The sequence below is a fragment of the Lonchura striata genome, chromosome 1 (assembly GCF_046129695.1).
Source record: "Lonchura striata isolate bLonStr1 chromosome 1, bLonStr1.mat, whole genome shotgun sequence".
In the NCBI taxonomy this organism is placed as follows: Eukaryota; Metazoa; Chordata; class Aves; order Passeriformes; family Estrildidae; genus Lonchura; species Lonchura striata.
Genome location: NC_134603.1, coordinates 123,930,588 through 123,951,509, shown reverse-complemented (window position 1 = coordinate 123,951,509; position 20,922 = coordinate 123,930,588). Strand labels below are relative to the sequence as shown.

Genomic DNA, 20,922 nt, shown 5'->3' with positions numbered 1-20,922 from the left:
GGTAGATGTGTTGAGGAAAACACAGTTCGATAGGTGAGAAAAAAAGGCACTGAAAAGATACTTAAAGCAGCAGGTTGATTGTAGTTAAAACCTGCATCTGAATCCTGTGACTTTATTAGGAGATTCTATTGACCGGGGGTTGTGGAGGATCTCTTAGCTTTTAATGTATTATTTTTTCATTTCCTTCCGGCTACTGCCCCTTGTAACTCGTCTCCTTTATTTCCAGCTCCCCTCAGCAGCCGCACGCTGCTCCTGCCCGGGGCGCGCAGGTGGGATCCCCGTCCCCGTCCCGCCCCGGCGCCGCCTCCCGCCCGCGGGAAGGGCCGGTGCGGCGGCGGCGAGAGGAGCGGGGGCAGCTGGAGCCGCGGAGCCGGGGCACACGCACCCGCCAAGGCCTGCGATGGGGCAGCGATGGGGCAGCGGTGGGGCAGCGATGGGGCAGCCAGACCCAGAGCCCCCGGCCCCGCCCGCCCCGCCCGGGTGGAGCCCTGCCCCGCCCCGCCGCGGCAGCAGGATGAGGCGGCGGCGGCCCCGGCCGAGGCGGCTGCCCCATGGCGGAGGTAAGCGGGGCACGGGCGGCTCCGGGCGGGCGGGCTGGGGTGTCCGTGGGGAGCGAGCGCTGGGGACGCTTTTCTGAGCCAGGCGCCGTTCCACAACGGAAAAAAAAAAAGACGGCAGGAGGGAGGCACAGGTCCGGCGGTGCGCTGGTTGGCCCGTGCCCTGCGCGTCCCGGGCGGCGGGGCCGGGCCGCCGCGCAGCCCGCGCTGCCGGAGCCCCGCGGAGCCTCCCGCACCGCAGCGCGGGCAGAGCTGCCCTGGCCCGGGCACGGCCCCAGCGCCGCTGTCACCTGCCGGGCAGGCTTGTAAGGCCGGGACGGACAGTTCTGCTTGGCATTTCCTCCGGCATCGCCGCTGTTTTCTTCATGTGGGCACACAGGCTTCTCAAGAACATCACGCATCTGCAGAAGCGCGGCTTCTCCGGAGTGTTTCGCATGGTGCACCCCTCACCTGGGCGCGGGGCACCTGTGCGTCGTAGTGCGCTAACAACACTTGCCAGGAGCATTTCTTAAGTATAGAGGGTCTAGGGCAAACCTCCGGGCTCCTTTTATCTGCTACCCGTTATCAGCGCGGCAGTTTCGGAGCCCGCCGTAAGCAACGAGCAGTGAGCAGCGCTGACCAGCTTCCCTGTTCGCACCTCGTGCGGTCCGTGCTGCGCTTCTGTCGCCTTGTGCCCGCTCGGGCCCTGTCCTGCACAGAGCTGAGGAATTGTGTACAGCTGTAGCTCCAAGATTAGCCGAGCCACTCAGCTGCGAGGCTGGCTTTTCCCGGTTAAATTGCTATTGGGAATAGAGTTTCATTGTTTCCTGCGTAGGTTATGATCTGGGATTTTTGTTGTGCACTTCGTGGATATAAAAGGTACAGGAGTGCCAAAACGGTGGGATTTTAACTCTGAAGTTCAGTACATTTTGAAATACCAAGTTGAACTACCAACATTTTTCAAGTTGATTTTGAACAATTGTGAATAGCTGATTCTTATTGTGAATTAATGGACCAGCATCAACTAGTAATTGTTTAATTTGTCATGCATGGTAGATTTTATTTTCCTTTTAAATTTTTCTTTTTTTTTTTTTCCCTATTTCCCCATGTGTTAACTTGGTTATTCTTGTAAAGTAGTTGCAAAACGAGTTTCAACACCCTGACTGTAAGAGATGACTCTTTTTATGTGGAGAGAAGATGATTCATTTCTTTGCTAAGTGTAGCTCTGGGCCTCTCTCTTTACCACAATGCATTTAAGTGAAATAATGTTTGGAGCAAGATAAGGCATTGTTCAGTCCTGAAATAAAGTGTAAAGAGACATCTGTCTAGAAACCCCCATGTCATTTCCACTTCACGTTTTGAAGTACATGGCAGGTCCAAAACATGAAACGCAGATTAAAAAGTAGATCTTTGTTTTTAAGGTGACCTTTGGTAGCTTTGACTGAGTCTACTTATGCTGCCAAAATGTTATTGTAAAAGTATAATGGATTCCAGAGTGGTTCAGCTGATTTATAACCTTCAATTTGCCTTTTATAAAAATAGATTTGAGCTATTTTTAGCATTTTTCTTATCCATACTAGATCAGGATGAAAAGTCTATGTAAACAGATGGAAGCATTTGGGTTTTTTCTGCTTAATATTGTGTGGCATCATGAAAAGTTTGCAGCTGGATTTTGCCATCCCTGGATTAATTTTATTCATTGGACTCCAGTCCCTGCTGAGAACATTTCTGGCAAAACAATGCAAGCTATTGGTCCTCATCTTCTGAGATCTAGTACTTAAAATTATTCTTGAATACAACTGCAGATGAAGATTAATTCACTGGCCAAAGCATGCTGTTGCAGCGTACTAAACTGCAGGGGTTTAAACTGTCCTGTGTTAAGATGAGGTGCAGTGTTAGAACAGCCTGAGCACTTTGGTTTTGACAAGGAGTAAAGTGAATAGGTGGATTCCTACACTCAGCTTGCTGCCCAGTGGTCTTGAATCAGCCCTAACTTTTGTATTCCCAGCAAACTATTTCATTCTGTTTGTTTCTGTAATCAAACATAGGCTTGCTGGTGAAATGCAAACCCCACAATATTTTATTGCTTTAGTAATAAAAAATATATTTCCTCTGAAGTTACACCCTTTAATGGAGAAAATCATCATACTATCTCAGTGTCTTGCAATTAGTTTTCTTAGATGGATGTATGTAGCAGGACCAGGGATAAAAGTGTTTGTACTGCTACAGAGACTGCATTTAAAAAGGGTTTTGTGTTCCAAGTTCTGCACTGCCCATACTGCTCTGTCCTGCATGCCCTACAACAGGTCAGAGCAGGTGTTGGTAGATGTGCCCTATGGCTAGGGGTGTTAGTTTAATGCCTCTGCACCGTTCTGACCTGGGTCAGCTACAGAATCAAAGCTTGTAGGTTTCGTTCTCAGGATGTTTAAGATTGAGACTAAGCTCCCTGAGAACCATGAGTTTAGAGGAAAAGAAATAAAAAAGCAATAAACATTTGCTTTGAATAACTGGAAAAACATTCGTTTCATGCAAGGAAATGGGTTCATTTCTGTAGTAATGAAAGGTGGTGTTTCAGGCCCTGCCTCTTTGCAGAACGCCTGAGTCCAAGAGTTCGGGCTCCAGTGGGCATGTTTGCTAAGGAAACAGATAAAAAGCCTAAGAGTGAGCCAGGTCTTTTCTTTGGAGTGATTATTTCTCATGCTGCTTTTTTTTTTTTTTTCTTTTTTTTTTTTTTTTTTTCTCCCAGTTCCCAGTGTTAGTGCTGCACCTAGTCTTTCTTCTCACAGTTTGCTGGAAAATGAGATTGCAGTCCTGGTTGTGCTTGCATTCTTTTTAAGAAAGGGTTTACAATGGGAGCACCACTTGCTCCTTAATATTCAGCACCTGTTTGAATGCTGGCATCCCCTATTGAAAACAGGGTGCCTGACTATTTTGTTCTACTCAAACCTACTCACACAATTTAGTAGGCCATGTGTGAGTAGGCCACACTGAATTACTCACACAGGTAAAGTTGGGCATATCTGCTTATTTTTCCCCAATGTGAAGGAAAGTAAGGTATTGTCGGATTGCTCAAAGAAATAGCTTATTATAAGGAAAACTAAAACTGAAATTTAGAGACACTGTGTGGCTGTGTACATTTTGAAGTTTTAAACTCAGAAAGAACCAAAAAAAAAGGGGAGGCAGGAGGAAGACACATAGCTGACACAGGGTATAGGTCTTATATTGGTGGGGAAAAGAGAAGCCATTCTACAGGCACATAACTTGGGTTGCATTCCATGCCCCACTCTGCCAACTGCATTTTCCTTAAGCTTCTCAATGTAACACTGCCTCAACAACACTTCTGAAAGCTCTTACACTAACCCCTAAGTCCATGTGAAAAATGAATGAGACACATTTTCCAAAGCACCTTAAAAAATGTGGGGGGAAACTGGAGGCCTCAGTGCTACAAGATGTGGCATCAGTCCTATGTGTATGGTCATAGTATTCCCTCCCAAAGAGAGAAAGTCTCAAGAAGCTTGTCACACAGCAGTGTCTTAGCTGAAGGTCTTGCAAGTGTTCAGAACTGCACTAGTTGGTTCAGTGATTTTCTTTTCCCTTTTCTGTATATCAGTATTCCTGTGTGTGCAAGTATGTGTTTATGTGTGTATGTAGACATTTGAAGAAAGGGAGTTTAAAAACTCAATGGTTTCTTTATCTCTTGTGGAATATATGTGGGAGAATATTTGGATTAGCAAGAATGGAATGTGTAGCTCTTCAACTTTTTCTCTGTGTTAGTCTTACAGTAAAAATGTTTGTTCCAAATCACATGAACCCCAGGCAGTGATGCTGCCTGTGCCAGCAGAAGAGGCAGTACTTGAATGAGAGCAGGCGTTGCTGTGCTAGGTCATTGCACTCTGTGTGAAACAAGATCCAGCTCAGGGTGGGATAGAGAAGGAAGGTTCTGCTCCCACACAAGTCAGGTAGGTTTGTTATATCTGAATGTATTGCATTCTTTCAACAGATCTTTGAGGCCTTTCCCAAAAGCTGAATTCCTGTACTCGATTAAACAACACCCACTTTAATTAATAATTAACAGCATAACATTGCTGTTGTTTATGAATTACAAAATTTAAGGAAGAAGATGCACAGTGGATAATTTGTATTGTTTGTACCATTGTCTCTATGTTACTTTTTAGACACGGCAGTTTGAGTCAAACTGAGTATGACGTTATGTAAAACCTCATACAAGTACAATTATTTGAATACCATCAACAGCAGAGTTTTATGGTATTAAAGCACTAGAAGGGGGAATCCATCCCAGACTTTGAACACCATTTGAAGTATTTATATTGAGTGAGAATAATTTGGGTTATGGATTTATTTTTTTTTTCCTTGGTGAGTGTCAAAGTTTGGTAAAGTAAGGGTTAAGTAGGAACCAGGTAGGCTTTTCTCTGAAGATTTTTCTTCAAAGGCTGTTTTTGTAATCCATTTGAGAGCTTCCCACTGAAGCTGTGTGCTTAAATTACAGAATATATTTCAAATTATTCTTTTCTTTTTTTCTTCTGGATTCTTTTGGAGCAGTAGGACATGGCAATATTACTGTGGAGAGACATCTGGAAGTAGACAAATGGGATGAGTCCCTGCTTGTGAATGGTCCTTACCTGTTAGCCAGAGCTCGCCTTAAGGAGGTGTGGGAAGGACTTAATGGCTTTTCAGAAAGAGGTGGCATAAGAGAAGAACCTCAAAGTTAGTTTTGCAAGGGTTTGAAAGAGCCTAGTCAAAGGAGTGTTCAGGGAGGGTGTTAAAGGAAGTTGGAGTTGTGGTGTAGGGCTGACTTGCAACAGCATTTTCCTGCTCTCTGGAGAGTAGCCAAGGTATTGCCAGTGCAGGGGGTGGATGAAAAGTGCCTGTGAGAGTAGATGAGGGGAATATCACGCATAAAGGAAGAATTAGGGTGTTGTAAATGTGGAAAGTAGAAGAGGAATTACAGGTGAGGGTCAGGAGGAGGGTGGAGATACTCAAGATACTAGGGGAGCTGAAGCGTCAGACTGACTTCTAACAGTGCTCTCTATTCAGAGCTGTGAGTTGGCAGGCATTTGGTGTTGCAGAGAGGCTGATAGCTTGGAAAAGCTGGGAGCTGGATAAGCTGGATACCTGAGAAAGTATGTTTGCCTGGGAGGACTCAAAAGGAAGACATCTGGAACTGAATTGCAGACAGTTTTATCTAAAAGGGTCTCTGGGTAATTTTGTCTTTATTCGGTACTGACTACATCATGCCAATAAGGGTATACAGCCCACTCTATGGTAAAGGTAGAGCAGGAAGGGAGGGAGGTATCTTACAGAACCCCAATGTCAAGTAGTTCACTGACCACAGAAGAAAGCATTTTGGGACACCAGAGGCATAGAAAGATGTTTTGGGTTTGGTTGTTTGGTTTTTGTTTTTGTTTTTTTTTGGGGGGGGGAGGGGGCACGATTGGTTTGGTTTGTTTGTCTTTTTACTGTGCTCTGTCTGAAAGAGTGACTGAATAAACTTAATTACCCTCATCACGTTTACTCTCAGGGATGTTCATACTTTACTGATAACAAAATTGGACAGAAAACAAACTTTAAAACACAATTTGAAGTATTAGGAAGCAAGCATTCTTTATTCTCAGTGTGCTGAACACACCCAAAAAATATATCCTCTAATCAAATGTATTGTGAAACTTTTCAACAAGATATTTATACAGTCAAGACCATATGTATTCATTACAGTGTACTAGCTAATACATAAACATCACTTTTCCTAGAACTAATTTGCATGCATGTGCCTCTTACTGGAAGCCCTTTTATGGTCCTAGAGGGCTGTCTGAAGGAGTCTCTGGTGGTCATACTCACTGAGTGCCCCCATCGTGACAGATGACCTTGCCTTCAACTTGCCTTAAGGCATGTGCTGTTACTTCTTATTATGTGGCTTTGCCACAAAAGCCAATATATTCCTCATTATCTACTTATCCACTGGTTGCAGCTGTATTTAGCATCCTGTGTGTCTACTTTTGCATTCTTTTATCTATTTTGCTAGTCAGTCTTTAGGCTCTATTTAGCAACTTTGAGGGAAACTGAAAATTTCTATTCTTTATGTTGTCTGTCATTACAATGAAATTGGTTTCTGGTGAAAAACATCTGCACATGACCAAATGGCTGGAGTGTGCACCTGTTTGGTGTATTTGTTAGAAGTGGTTTTAAAAGCTCATTTTGAAGGGGTTGTTGAGCTATTTTCAACATGAAAACTGATGTTTTAATTGAAGTAAATGGCAACATTATTAGTCTCTATATCTTCAACGTGTACCTGTCTCTGCCTCCATCTGGGGGGTAGGTTGGTGTTAATTTTGTGTTGGAACAGAGTGCACACAGTATGTGTGTTTTGTAATAGCTGACACAGCTGGCCCATGCTATCTAAAGCCCTGAAATGCATGTGGTTGGAGAGGTGCCATCATCTCAGTGCAGCACATAGGAGGGCTCACACAGGGAGTGTTTGGTGGCAGCCCAGATGGCATTATTAGGATTTACAGTAGATATGACATAAATGTTCGATAGGTGCTACATTTGGAGTCACATCTATGAACTATTTGATTTACTCAGTTGCATTGCCTACCTAGCATGGTTTACTGTCATTTTTAAGCCGAGTCATATATAACATGGAAGTTACTTTGATATTTGGTGTGTCCATTTACCATTCTACCCTCCATGCATTCTAAACCGTAGCTGCATTTCCAAAAATAAAGTACTCTTCTCTTCTGGTGTCCACCATTCCACCCTCCATACCTCTGAAACCCTAGCTGCATTTCAAAAAATAAAGTACTTTTCTGTTCTGGTGTTTTCAGGATATTTTAGGGCTTATTATGAATATAGAGAAACAGCAAGAAACATTTGTCTTCCTGTTTTTCTTATCTATTAAGTAGATATCAGTTTCTAAGATTATCACATATTTAAAGTACACAGGCAAAGAGCAAGATCACTAGAATTAGAACTGAATTATATCAGATACACATAATTATATTTAATTATTAATTGTATTTTATTCTACCAAGTAGTAAAGTGAAACTACTGGCTATGTTACTAGGAGCTGTTTTGCTTAACTTCTGCTGGTATTGTGCAAACTTAAAGAAGTTTCAACACAAACCATTCTATGATTCTATTTTGGAAATGCTACTTAATTATTCAAAACGTGGCAAAGAGCACCAGGCCTGTGCCACATCTTTTCAGCTAATAATGAGAGGGCTAATTCTACAGAGAAGTGAACTTAGTAATGGAGAAGGGACAAAAGTTTGTAGAAAACCATCTCAAAGGTTAATGACATCAATGGAGCAGTTTAAAACTTAACAACTAAAATAAAGAGAGCATAATGTAGAGTAATTGGAAGATAGCACTTGAACAGGATACACGAGTAAACAGCACCAAAAAAATTGGTTTTTGCAAATAATTGTGGTTGTGTGCCTTTGCTCCAGCACTGAGGTATCTGTAGGGATAACTCAAAGTCTGACTGCAGTGAAGCAGCTTTGCAGGGGCAGGTACTCCCTGCCTCTCAGTGCTGTCTGTGCACCCAGGCAAGCCACCCTGTCTGCTCTGCTCTCTTCCAGCGAGACCTTTCTGTTACTCCAGAGCTACTTCAAATACTTCTGTGCACTTGTAGCCCTGGGTTGTGTAGTTCTAGTCCTGTGTGCCAAACGCACACAGATAAATAGCTGAAAACAGATTGATTATGCTTTGTGCTGCTCCTTCAGAGAGATCTTCTTCACCCATCCAATACATCACAGTAGACCTTTTTTTATTTTGGTCTCATTACAAGTTCTGCTCCCTGTACATTCTTTTAAGGACAGCAGATAAGACATGGGTGTAGGAAGCAAGAGGAGGAGATATGTGAGGATAGTTTGATGTCAAGTACACGCAGTTCATGCTGAGATCAATTCTCTGGTTTACTTAATTGGAAATGGAATGTTCTGTTTTTAACATAGAATAAGAACCTCTGGAAACCTGCCTGCATGCTTCCAATTAAGTGTAGGCCAGGCCACCCACAAAACCATACTTTCTCTCACTTCCACATTGATTCTTGTCCCTCCTTAAGTAGCAGATTTGGCATAAAGTACTGTTTTTAATATCCCAAAGACTGACAAACTGAAGCCTGTAGCTGACCTGTGGTAAGCTGTACCTTAAGGAAAGGGCAAGTGCAGGGTTAAAGCCCAGCCCACCATGTACAAGGCTGGTGGATAATTTGGTAAATCATATTCAGTCTCAGACCACGTTCTTTAATGAAACTGAAAATATTAGATGGCAGAAGCAAGATGAAAATTTCAGATACTTGGAATTTTATTTTTTTATTATTATTTTATGATGAGAATTTGAGTGTAACTCCCTGGCTTTGTGCTTGGACAGAAGTCCTTCCAAATGCAAATGAAAGGCTGCCTTCGGGTGGGGTTGCAGTTTACCATTTGGAAACAGCCTGCTGTTGGAGGCATGAACTTCCACACCCTCCAGCGGTAGAAGTGGAAAGGCTTCTGCAGTAGATGGGTTTGGTGGTATTATTAAGTCTTCTACAATCAGCAAAAATTAAGTCTTTTTCTCTATACAGAAACAACCACATGGTGTCCCAATTTCTTGGGCTCAGTGGTATTACTTAACTCAATTACTGTTTCTTCTATTACCTGTGTTGCAAAATAAGGATGAGAAGGACAGAAATACTGAATGTGTCAGTACAGTGCTGAGTAAATGCTATCTACACCTAATCCTTCTTGTTAATTCAATTAATAATTGAATTTATTAATTTAATTGATTAATATCCAGACTCTGTAATAAAGCTTTTGTCATTAGATGTACATCCACTCTGTAGAATTAAGGTATCTTTAATGAAATGCCTTATTCAAAAACATGGTGTGACTGTTTCTTGGGGAGACACCCCTCCTGTTCTCCCCATAGCAGTAGTCCAGCAGCCAGTCCCAAGTGATACAGCAGGCATGGAAGGAAGCATTCTGTTGAGCTGTGCTGGTCATTCTCAATCACTGAGGAAGAACAAGCTGGTGCAAAGGGTAATAAAGAGCAAAAACCTTTAGCAGCATAATCCACGGGATTTTTGTGAACAGCCAAAACAGAGAAATGAAGGCAAAAAGGTTCTGGTTGATTGCTGTATAGAGTGCTTCGTTGAAATGATCCCATGGGTGAAAATTTGCAATGTGAAATATCTTGTGTGTGCTGTATCTATACCACCGCTGTTGTGAAAACCTGGCTACAGGGCCAGGATCCTTAGCAAGTGCTCTGGTAATGGTGAAAAGTTTTTTCAAGGGCTGGAAAACTTATTGTAGTAATAACTAGCCATGAGTATATTTTAATATCATCTGCTAGAGGAAGAAATGGTGTTAGTAAGACTCATCTTCAGAGCCACCCAGTGCAGCAATATGAAGCTCACTCAGAAGAGATGACACATTCTCTTTGGTAAGCTACAGGGAATGGGCATGACTGCCAGTGTGAGACCCTGCTTCTCTCCCTTCCCCACTGGCACCTCTGCTCCATTCACCTCAGCAGGAGCCCTGTGCAAAGATCAGCGGGAGATTCTGACCTCCATTCTGTGCTTAAGGCCAAGAATCTTGTAGGCAAATGGTTGTGATCCTGTAGTGCAGCTGTTTGCTCTCAGCCTGGAAACTATGTGTACCATGACACCATCTATGGCTGAGTAGAGAAAATAGATATATTTTTTCCTAAAAATGGATGTAGACTCTGGATAAATTCCAAAATCTGTAGTCAGAAATATTCTCCATTTCCTCAGCAGACAGCAGTTTAATATACTGCTAAGACCTGAAAATTCAGTTATTTTTGACATCTCGAGGAAATTAATACAAGACAGTTTTCACAAATTTCTGTGAGCTTCAGGAGCATTTAGTTTCCCTTCAGAAAGGAGATGTCCCATCAGGTACATCAGAAATTTAGATGTCCTCACAGTGGTTTGGGAAAACCATCTCCATTGTAGACTTTAGCAGACCAGTATAATCTGCAGTTTTCCACCATAAGAAAGTTGAACTGTGAGGATTTTGAATTATCTGTAGGACACATCATGAGCTCTTCCCAAAGCTCCCCCAAGCTTTTCTTTTCCCTGGCAGGGGAATAGATTTATATCCCTGGAAATTTTAAAAGGAGCAATTAAGTTTGTGATTCATATATCTTCTATATACAAACCCAGTGCTTGCAGTTGATTTTTAGAGGCATCACATTATAGATGCCACATTTCTAACTATTTCCTGCATTTGCCTCTTCTGCAGCCAGTAGAGGAATGAATTTGCTCTGTTATCCAGGAGCTGAATGCTGTGCCACAGCAGCAGCTTTCCGGGCCATTTGGCTCCAGAGGAGCTGCTTAAGATCTTTAACAGCAGTTGTCCTTGACTTCTTATTCACTTTTGATGATCATGAATTTTATTAATTAGAGTATTAACAGGTCACATTATTTTGACAAGTATTTGGTTGGTTCTCTGTAGAATTAAAGCCTAGCCCTGATCTTGCAAGCACATAAGTATGTGACTATTGTCATGCCTGTGATCTGCTCATTGGACTCATTCAAGTGTTTGCAAGCAGCTATTTGCTAAGTACTGCTACTTTCTCAGTGTCTGTGTAGTACATGCCCTCTCCACTTTAACTACATAAACTGTTGGTTAGGTTTGTTTTGTTGTTATTGTTGTTTTGCACATGTGTATGTCTGTTTTTAGGCAAGTAAATTTGTTTTCTCATATTTGGCAATAAAAAAACCCACCTGGTCACTTCCACATGCAGCTGACAAAGAAGACATAATGTATTGGAATATAATTTCTAATGAGTAGAAACTGTTAGGCATCACTGAAGGGAACTCTTCACTCTTACATCAGAATGACAGATGAGTGCCCTGTAGATCTGTTTATTTTTACAAATGGCTGTTTATAAAGCCAAAGTTTTCTTCCAGTCTTGAAAAGAAAGTACAGAAAAATTGAAAGCCAACAAATGAAATTAGTTTAAAATAAAATCAGGTTTCATATTTTTAAATATTTAAATAGAATGCACAAAATTGAAAATAATGTTAATTTGTTTTAAGGTTATATTGAATTTTTCTCCAAAGTCCTGTTTTAAAACTTTTTATATTTACTTTTTAATGTGTTTTGTATGAAGGAACAATTTTAAAACTATTATATGTTTTGATGACTATTACAACTGCAGGTTTTATATAGTTCATGCTTTCATAACAAACCTGTAAAGTAAATTTTTTGCTGAGATTTTTAGAACTGAATACTATCTCATGTTTGCTGCTGTTGAAAACTTCTTTTCTGCTCCTACCATAGCATTTTGCTGGGAATACCTGGAACTAATGCAGTGTGGCCACTTGGTTTCCCAGCTGCCATTCCACTGAGTGTCACGTTTTAATAACACAGACTTGCCCTGCAAAAGCTGAAATATTGAAAATATTTTTAAATCTAAATGCACACTTGAAAAATAGGAATTACCACTGATTCCTTGTTACTCTAGCAATACTCCAGACCTATATAATTAACAATTAAGAAGTCTGATGATACAAATATAGATAAAATTTGAAAATTGTTTCCAAGGCCGCTGTATTTGAACAATCTCATCACTGGAGATTAAAAATCTCCATCATTTGGATAAATGAAAATGGGTAATGTCTACATGGAAGTGATGGGAAACAGAGTTGCTACTACAATACAGGTAAGCAAGGAATTTTGCTAACTGGCCATGTATAATTGCAGGTTTTAAGATTCCATCATTGAGTATCTGTCTGGCTTGGATATGTTGTTGTGAAATGACCTCCAAAAGACACTGATAGTCCAAACTTTTCATGAAATCACATCATGGTTATTTGGTTTAGAAGAATTAGTTTCCAGCATCCATTTCTACTGCAGATGGGTTCAGTGCCTGGGCACCAAAACAAGAGGTGGTGGCTACCCCCTGAACTGACACTGGTCTTATTCTGCCCCCAAATTCTACACACTCAGTTCATCCACATGACCTGTTCAGTGCATATTTTATTTGGAATGCTATCACTGGAGAAAAAAAAAGTGCCTTTAAAAGATTAATTTTGAGAGCATGCTGTGTAATAGAACCATTTTATTCGTGTCTTCAGGATGTTGACCTGAAAGTATGTCAGGGAGCTTTGGATGATTGCTGTCCACCTCTGGGACAGGATCAACTGGAACTGCAAGAAGAAGAGAAAGACATATATCAAGTAAGTGATGAAACAAAAGGGAAGAAGGGAAAACTGAAGAGGAAGTGAGGCAGGATACAGAACTTATCACTAAGATAAATAGTATTAAAGGGTTTTGAAAGGAATGATTTATTTCCTCTTGTTATTTGAAGTGTCCCTTGCCAGGGCAGGAAAGAAATTATCACTTCAGACAATGCTTTGTGAATAATGCGCTTGTATACCTTTTTGAAAATTGCCTCCTTTCTTCAATCCCCCACTATTTTTTGAGTAGTTGAAATATTCAGATGTTTACAGGAAACACTTGCAACTAATTATTTTTTAATCTGGGTTTATTTTTCTCTGTTGTGAAGGTGTGCTTTTGGGCAAGGATGGTTTTGCCTACAAACACTAGAGACATGGATGCTAAATTATACTGCTCTCACCATTTATATAAAGCTTAATGCTCAGATGTAGAATTAAATTTGGGACACTGAACTGTTCTCTCTAAGAGCTACAATGAAAAGGGCACTCAGTTTTCTTGAGACTTTGTGAGAGCTGAGTACATCTGATCCAGGTGTCTTGCCAGCCTCTCTGCCACTCCCCTGAGAGCTTGGCTTTGAAAAAGTACTTGATTTTTCCACACTGGTGGGGAGGTACAGCTTCAAAGGAAAGCCCATTTCTGATGTTGTGGGCTGGGTAGGGATGGTCAGGCCATGGAGCTGTTCTGCTCATTCTAGCAACATGTCGTCTCCCATCTGGATGAAGACTTGATGGTGGAGTCAGCAGCAGTATTGCATTGTGCTCTATTTCCTCTCAGACTTTGATTTTTTACCTCCTTTAGGTAAAATAATTGTGCTTTACACCATGTTTCCCTTTTTGTCACAGAGCAACAGCAACCATGGGGATTCCCTTCTCTCCTTAGAAGGCTATTTACAGCTTCTGTCATCACAGGTGGAAAACATGCTAGAGGTAAATGAGAAAATACAGGTATTGCCTGCTAATAGATTGGAATATAGTCAGCAATTACTCTGTTTTATCAAATAAAACCACCACAGCCTACCCTACCCACTCTGGGAATTTACTGGCAAATCAATGTAGTAAAACTTACCTGAGACTGCTCAAGATGCTACTATCCACCTTTTACAACAGGTCTCATTAGGTTTACTTGAAAAATCTCCTCCACCAATTTGTCTGGTGTATATGCTGTGTCTTTATTGTGATCTGGTATTCAAAGTTGGATGGAACTACTGGACAACTCAATTAGTTCAACTAATAGTTGCCTTTCTAAAAACTAATACCAGTTTGTATTTATGCAGCAGCTCCTGGTGTGTTTCTCTAGAGCAACACTGATTTATTACACATTTATTTATTGGGTATTTGTGGTGAAAGATTACATTTGTCATAAATATTGGGTCAAGCGCTTACAGGGTTGCTACTCAAGAACAACAGATCATCTTCACTGCAAATCAGGTCAGTCAGCGTTAACAGTGAACCCATTTATATTTTTTTGGGGTTTCTGGTTTTTTTTTTTAATCTTGTGGCCCTCTGATACTATATTTTACTTTCTGTGTGTCCATCTTCACAAAAACCAGTTGTTACTTTAATTGAAGTTTCTCTCTTCTCCTACAGCTCATAGCTGCAACTATTGACCATGAAGCTACTCCCTACATTCCTTTTTTGCAATACTTCAAGGGCATCTTATATACGCTTCCCATCATAGGATCCTCTTCCAGAGTCATAAGTGTTTTCAATATAACTTCATGCTTATTGGTTTTGGGAATCTCTAGCTTGGATAGCACCTTCTAGCCCATAAATTAGCCTCCTCTTCTGTTCAGTTCTGGAAATGGATTGCACACTAACAAGATGTCCAAGTTCATCAGTTTAGCTTTCTCTGTTCTCAAAATTTGAAAGGAATTTGGCTGTAGCCTTTATACAGCTATTACAATACACAGTAACATCCTGCATATTTTATTTAACATCATTAATACAGTGCCATCTTGTGACAGTCTATCTCTTGAATATGGATTGATTGTTTCTGCCAATTATCAAGTCTTTACAGTGAGTGGGATTTTTTGATAGCTGACTTATGACTAATCATGCTTTTCAAGAGATTAGTTGAAAATAGCATCTCTGTCTCGCAGACTGCAGGTGGTCTAGTACAAGGTAACCCCCTAGGAGAAATAAGGCAAGACCTTCTTCTGTTACCTGAGCTCCCAATAAGCATAATAGAGAACTTAAGATGTTCTGGTCCTTACGGTACATCATTCCTTCCCTGTGGAAAGTGCTTTTTACATGTTCACTGAATGGCAATCAGAAAGTTCTTTCCTGAAACACAGTAAAGACACTCAACTATAGAGGAATCCTACACACTTCCTATTTGATGGATGTACATTCTCAAGTACTTTGTATCGATCTATTTCATGACTACTCTGCTTGTCAGCAAGCACCCGACATAATCTTGGACACTGACTTTGTGCTTCTAAGACCCAGCAACTATAACTCAGGTCCAGAAAAGGTGGGCCTTAGGGCTACAGCATTACCAGTCCAGTTTATTGTTTGAACATCAGGGCTGAAGCATCATATATCAGCCTTGGTTTTGTAAAAAAATCTTGAGTAGTAATTTAAAGTCAAGACATCCACAAAAGGTGCGACTTGGTGGGGGGGATGTTACCTACAAACTGATCAGTATAACAGTTCAGCGGAGTTTTGGATGCAGTAAACTTCAGTTAAATGGAACTAAACCAAATGTGGCACCTCACAGCTCTGAAAACTTACAAACTGTGAAATAAGTAGTGAGTCTGGAACAGCACAGTCTTAATGTTCCCATCTTCCACTGCTTTTTTCTTCACCACAGTCCTTATGGTTAACTTCTTCAGATGAGCTGTTTATGTTCTTTAAAAAGTTAGTTTTCTAACAGTTCAGCACCTTGACCTAGCTCACCCTTGAATCATCAATACCACTACCAGGGAAGGGTCATGACCACTCCTCCTAGCAGGACTTTTATCTTAGATCAGAACAGACAGAACACATAGGCCATAGTTTGTACACTTGACAATAGTCCCATTTTTACCTCTCAACCCTCATCAGTCCCACCCTGTCCTTTGCAAGTCATCCTCCCATTCCTTCAGTCACTTCTGCACTCTTCCTTCTTCCTTTTGCCATATGCCAATATAGATTATGCTTTATACAAATGGGAAACAGCATTCCAGATAGCTAGGAGTTTAACATACAAAAATTTGGCTTTAATAGAATCAAGGAGTGGAATGTTAAAAAATAAATTGATTGTGACTGTGTAAGGGAGGGGTGTAGAAGCATTCATTTTATGAAAGATCTCGTTTTTCCCCCTTTCATCTTGTAGGTGAACTTATTGGAAGATACACAAGTTGCTACTCCTAGTAGAGGCCAAGACCCATCATCCTCACACCACAATATAAATTTGACCCAGACATTTCAGAACAGTTTCAGTCCTCCTGATGCCATGCTACTAAGAACAGACTACCCCACTCAATTAAATTCAAAACCAAGACTCTTACAAAGGCAAGAGTTTTTCCCTCAATCAAGCTCTGATAACACAAGTTCAGAATCACAATTTCACGGGTCAAATTTGACAGGGCTGTTTTCAGTTGCTGACCTTAGAAATCTAACAGCCCATGATGATAATAATTTTGATGAAATTAAGCTCATGTCTTTGGCTTTGGAGGAAGGCTTTAGTCCTACAGAAGTTTCCCAGATCTTTGAAGAGCCTGGCTCAGATTCAGGACTGTCTTTGAATTCAAGTCACAGCACCACCTCTTACTCAGTCTGCTATGAAGGTTCTGTTGGATACAGCAGCAGTATTAAATCTGCTCCTTTGCATGGCTTAGGAGCTGTTGGTGGCCACTGCCAAGAAAAGATTAAGCACAGCCATGTGGAATATCCAGGTGTTGCAGAGTGTCCTACAGAAGTTCTTCAGCAGTTTCTCCATAATCACACTTATAATCAGCTGCCAAGTCAAGCAGCATCTACTCTAGAGCATCATCAACAGATGTGGATGAAGAAATCAAATGAAGTAAAGGATAGGTGCCATAATTCTACTGCTACAAACCGGAGCAGGGATGAATGTCGTGCAAAGGCTCTGAGAATACCATTTTCAGTCGAGGAAATTGTGAGCATGTCCGTTGACTCTTTCAATACCATGCTAGCACAGAACCAGCTGACAGAAACTCAGGTATCACTTCTACGTGACATCAGACGAAGAGGAAAAAACAAGGTAGCTGCCCAAAAATGTCGTAAACGCAAACTGAATGCAATTCTTAACTTGGAAGAAGATGTGTGTAATCTTCAAACACAAAAGGAGAGCCTTAAAAAGGAGCACTCCCAGTGTAGCAAATCAATCAACCAGATAAAGCAAAAATTAAACAACTTGTACCATGACATTTTCAGCAGACTAAGGGATGACCAGGGTCGACCTGTTAACCCACGCCAATATGTCATTCATTGCAGTAGCAATGGTAGTGTTTTCATAATACCCAAGCACTTGGCCAAATCTGAACAGAACCAAGATAATAGAAAAGAGTAGAAACAAAAGTAAGATGACTGGAGATCACCTCAATCACTTTTGCCTGAAAGCATGATAAGATTACTTGTGTGAAGACTAAGGGTGAGTGATTACAGCAGTTCAAACAGAAACAACTACACCTGAGGAGAAACACTCTATGTTCAAGGGTCTGGCAAACTCAACCATGATCTGTTAGAAGGTCCTTGAGCTGAGGCTTCTGGATGAGGAAATCTGTTTAATTTTAGTTAGAATTAAAGGAGCTAGACCATGAGTGTAGTGTAGCTTTATAGACCAATGTTAAAACTAGCAATTTAGTTACTGGTAATGGGGGGCAGAGGGGAGAACATCAGTGAGGGATGAAAGTCAACTTCGGATCAATGTTACACATGCAAAAAAATGTTTTAGTCTTGAATACCTGACTGTTTTACAGAAAATGACCTTATTTTATTCTCTAACACTGAAAGAAAAAATATAGTTGAGTGCATCTTCAACTTAAATTAACTGTGGATTTACAAAGGCTCAAGAGGTAACTGCATGCTTTGCATTTATTCAGGACGGCTCTGGTTTTCCTTTGAGAGCAGTCCAGGAGGCTACTGCATTTTTCCTCACTACTTTCAGGATCATAACTCCGAGCAAAGATGATCTGCCACTTAATTTTACAACTCATACACTCAACCTGCAAACATACTGAAAAATACTGCCTGATTCAGTATTTTCTTATCTTCATCCTCTGCAACTAAATAATTCTCAACTTTTTTCCACAACAACGACCAATAGTGAAGGAGTTCTGTTTCTTAGTGACTGTGATATTTATTTGTGTGCCTTCTCTTTTCCTCCCATTTTGACACCTTCCTCAAGAAGTACTTGTGTTTTTCTCTGTGGCTTTTTTAACTGATGTTTTTAAAATGTCTTAAATGTTCCAGATTTAATTTTTTAAAATATACATTTTACTTAGTTTTTAAATTAAATTGAACCAAATTACTAATTATCTATACTTGTAATTACAAGGTTACACTCGGATAGTTCTCCAAATAAAGTTTTTTCGTTTGACATTTATTTGTGCCCTTAGAAAGGAGAAGTTTTATTCACTTACATACTTACAACATCCTATCCTTTCAGACTGTTTTACAGTCTGAAAAAGGTCTGCAAAAGAGATGGCCTAAAAAGCCTGTAATGAATGATAAGGAAGGAATGTTGAGGTATATTATTATGAAAATAACTACTAATATTAATTTCTAGATAACAAATACTTCTTGTTAATTTTATAATTAAAACACATAAAACTGGTATTTAAAAAGTTTTCATTGGTCATGGCATGATTACAATGGACTAAACTTACATTCAGGTATATTAAAAATATCACTTGAACCAATCACATAACAACTACACATAAAAGGTTAAATGCCAAATTACACCTGCTGAAGAAGCAAACTGCCAGTAGCATGAAAGTCACATTAGCTGTTTGCACTTATCTGTAACAACTGATACTATCAAGTGACATTTTCTGAAAAGAGGGCCCTAAGATAGTGCCAAGTGCGCTGAATTATCAATAATGAAATCAGCCTTTTTGAACAATTTTCTCAGCATTTTCTATTAAAAGATTTATTTAAGTAAATTTGTATATGCGTTCTTTATTGGTTTCACCAGAGTCTCAAATTGATAAGTGTAAATTCATAGCAGAAAGTCCCATTCCTGAGGCTATGCAATTTCTTGCTGTTGGTTAAGCACCAGTGTGACATATCTAGCCTAATTGGTATTCACATAGGATTTGTTTACTGGCTAGACCACAAACTCCAACCATAACATGCAATGGGTATCAGATACGTATGATGAAATTCACTGCTCATGTGCATAAATTCTGATAGCTAATACATTAGGCTCACAACTGAGAAATCCAGAAAGCCAAGTATTTCTGCTTTAGGGCCTCACATGGGAAAGTTAATTAAAAAAAAAAAAAAAAAAAAAAAAAAAAAGCTACACTTTTTGGTGCCCGCTCCTTCAGTAGCAGCAGCAGGTCAGCTCTCTGGGGTTTTTTTTAAGGCCAGCTGCTAACAGAGTCTTGCATATACCAAACTGGGAAATAGCTGCACAGTTAAATTTTGGTACATGCCAAAAATAAAGCATCCTGTAACCCTTTCAGAACACAATTACTAATGGAAAGCAGCTTACTCCAACTGATCCATTTAAGACATCAGCCCCAATCCCATTCCATTCCCTGAAAATCTGTAGATTGTAAAGGACTGAGAACTGCCCTCAGCTAATTGAACTGTCATTATTGCCCAGTAACTGTATTTCTCTGATGTATGAACCTCAGTTCCTCAGAACCCAACGAACAACTCTACTCCTACAAAAACTGAGCTGAAATACTGATTTTGGGTGGACTGCAACAGTAGTAATGTCTGGATGCGTATTTTTTCAAACCATCAGCTGCCTGCACACAGGACAAAACCATAGGCAGAATTCAAACAAATGTCCTGGTTTTAACTGGAGTAAACAGTCATTAGAGGTGTCTTCCCTTTCTGCAACTAGCCTGGTGTTTAAAGAAAATTCCAAACAGACATAATACACACACAAAGTCCACACCAAACAAAAATTCCCAAACATGGCCTGGTCTTGGCTATGCTTTACCAGTTCCATATCCTCAGAAGATGGTTAGGGTAGAGAGCTTAGGCTTTTAATACACTTTATGTACTGGCCTTAGGCCGTATTTACAACCTCTGTACTAAAATAGACACTACAAAATCGAGCTTTTCAAGTAAACGGGACCGACCAAAGTTATTACTGAAAGGGCGGTAAAATGTGGGTAACACCTGGCTAAAGCCTCTCTTATTGACAGATCAAGACTTTCACAAAATCAAAATCCCAAGTGTACCAACCAGGAACTTTATTGAGTGGAAGGACACAATATGGTATCAAACGTACTCTGCAGCCAGATGTAACAAAGTCATTAAGCTGCATCCTACCTTACTAGTACTGTTGAAACAGAAGTCTCTGAAGTTAGACTGAAAACACTTTTAAAATATAACTAGGAACCACTATGCTGACGATTGTAAACATAGCTGCTGACAACAGCAACAAAAACCAGAAATACCAAAGTGGGAGTGATCATTAAAATACTGTTCCCATGGCAAAGCTTTTAAGTAGTCTGTAACACTTCAGTGGTAAAATGCATTTTTGTTGTGTTTGTAAGAGCTTATCTGCAAGAGGTTAGGAAAGTCAGATTAAGGAAAAAACACTATGTAGACCATACTCCCGTTATTTGTGGCAGGAACATGTACTAAGAAGCATTACCTGCTGGCTGCTCCAAGATTCACACCTGCTCTGGAGAAACATCCACCAGCAGTAAATACAAGCAGAGTACTCCATCAAACTGCAACACCCAATCCATGCTTTTTGCCCACAGCGGCATCCTCCCAACAAGAGCTCCCAGAACAGACACAGCATTCTGCTGAAACATTACACACACACTTTGAATGACCACTACAGTACTGCACTGAAGTGCAGCTTTAAAATTTATGTTTATTCAATAGATTTGGCTTTTTACAGTGCCAAATTTTACAAGCTAACGATATTCCTGCTCAAGAGCTTACAATCTAGTTTTAGATGGGGGAACGAGAAGAACAAACTTCAATAAGGAAAAGAATGGACAAAGCCCTTCATGAATATCAACTTGTCAAACTTTG

The 20,922-nt window shown here is 40.4% G+C and overlaps 1 protein-coding gene across 1 annotated transcript; it reads left to right on the top strand.

Annotated features, from left to right (window-relative positions):
* Positions 1-508: 508 nt before the first annotated feature.
* Positions 509-17,547, top strand: NFE2L3 (NFE2 like bZIP transcription factor 3). Its single transcript, XM_021538219.3, has 4 exons — positions 509-560; positions 12,643-12,744; positions 13,588-13,671; positions 16,061-17,547. Exons 1-4 carry the CDS (start codon positions 552-554, stop codon positions 17,258-17,260), a joined length of 1,395 nt encoding a protein of 464 aa, XP_021393894.1. The 5' UTR covers positions 509-551; the 3' UTR covers positions 17,261-17,547.
* The last annotated feature ends 3,375 nt before the right edge of the window (positions 17,548-20,922 follow it).

What these genes read in the sequence shown, in the direction of transcription:
- NFE2L3 (XM_021538219.3), top strand. An exon ending in AAGAGAAAGACATATATCAA is followed by an intron (nt 12,745 to 13,587) that starts GTAAGTGATGAA and finishes TTTTTGTCACAG; the next exon opens with AGCAACAGCAACCATGGGGA. An exon ending in AGGTGGAAAACATGCTAGAG is followed by an intron (nt 13,672 to 16,060) that starts GTAAATGAGAAA and finishes TTCATCTTGTAG; the next exon opens with GTGAACTTATTGGAAGATAC.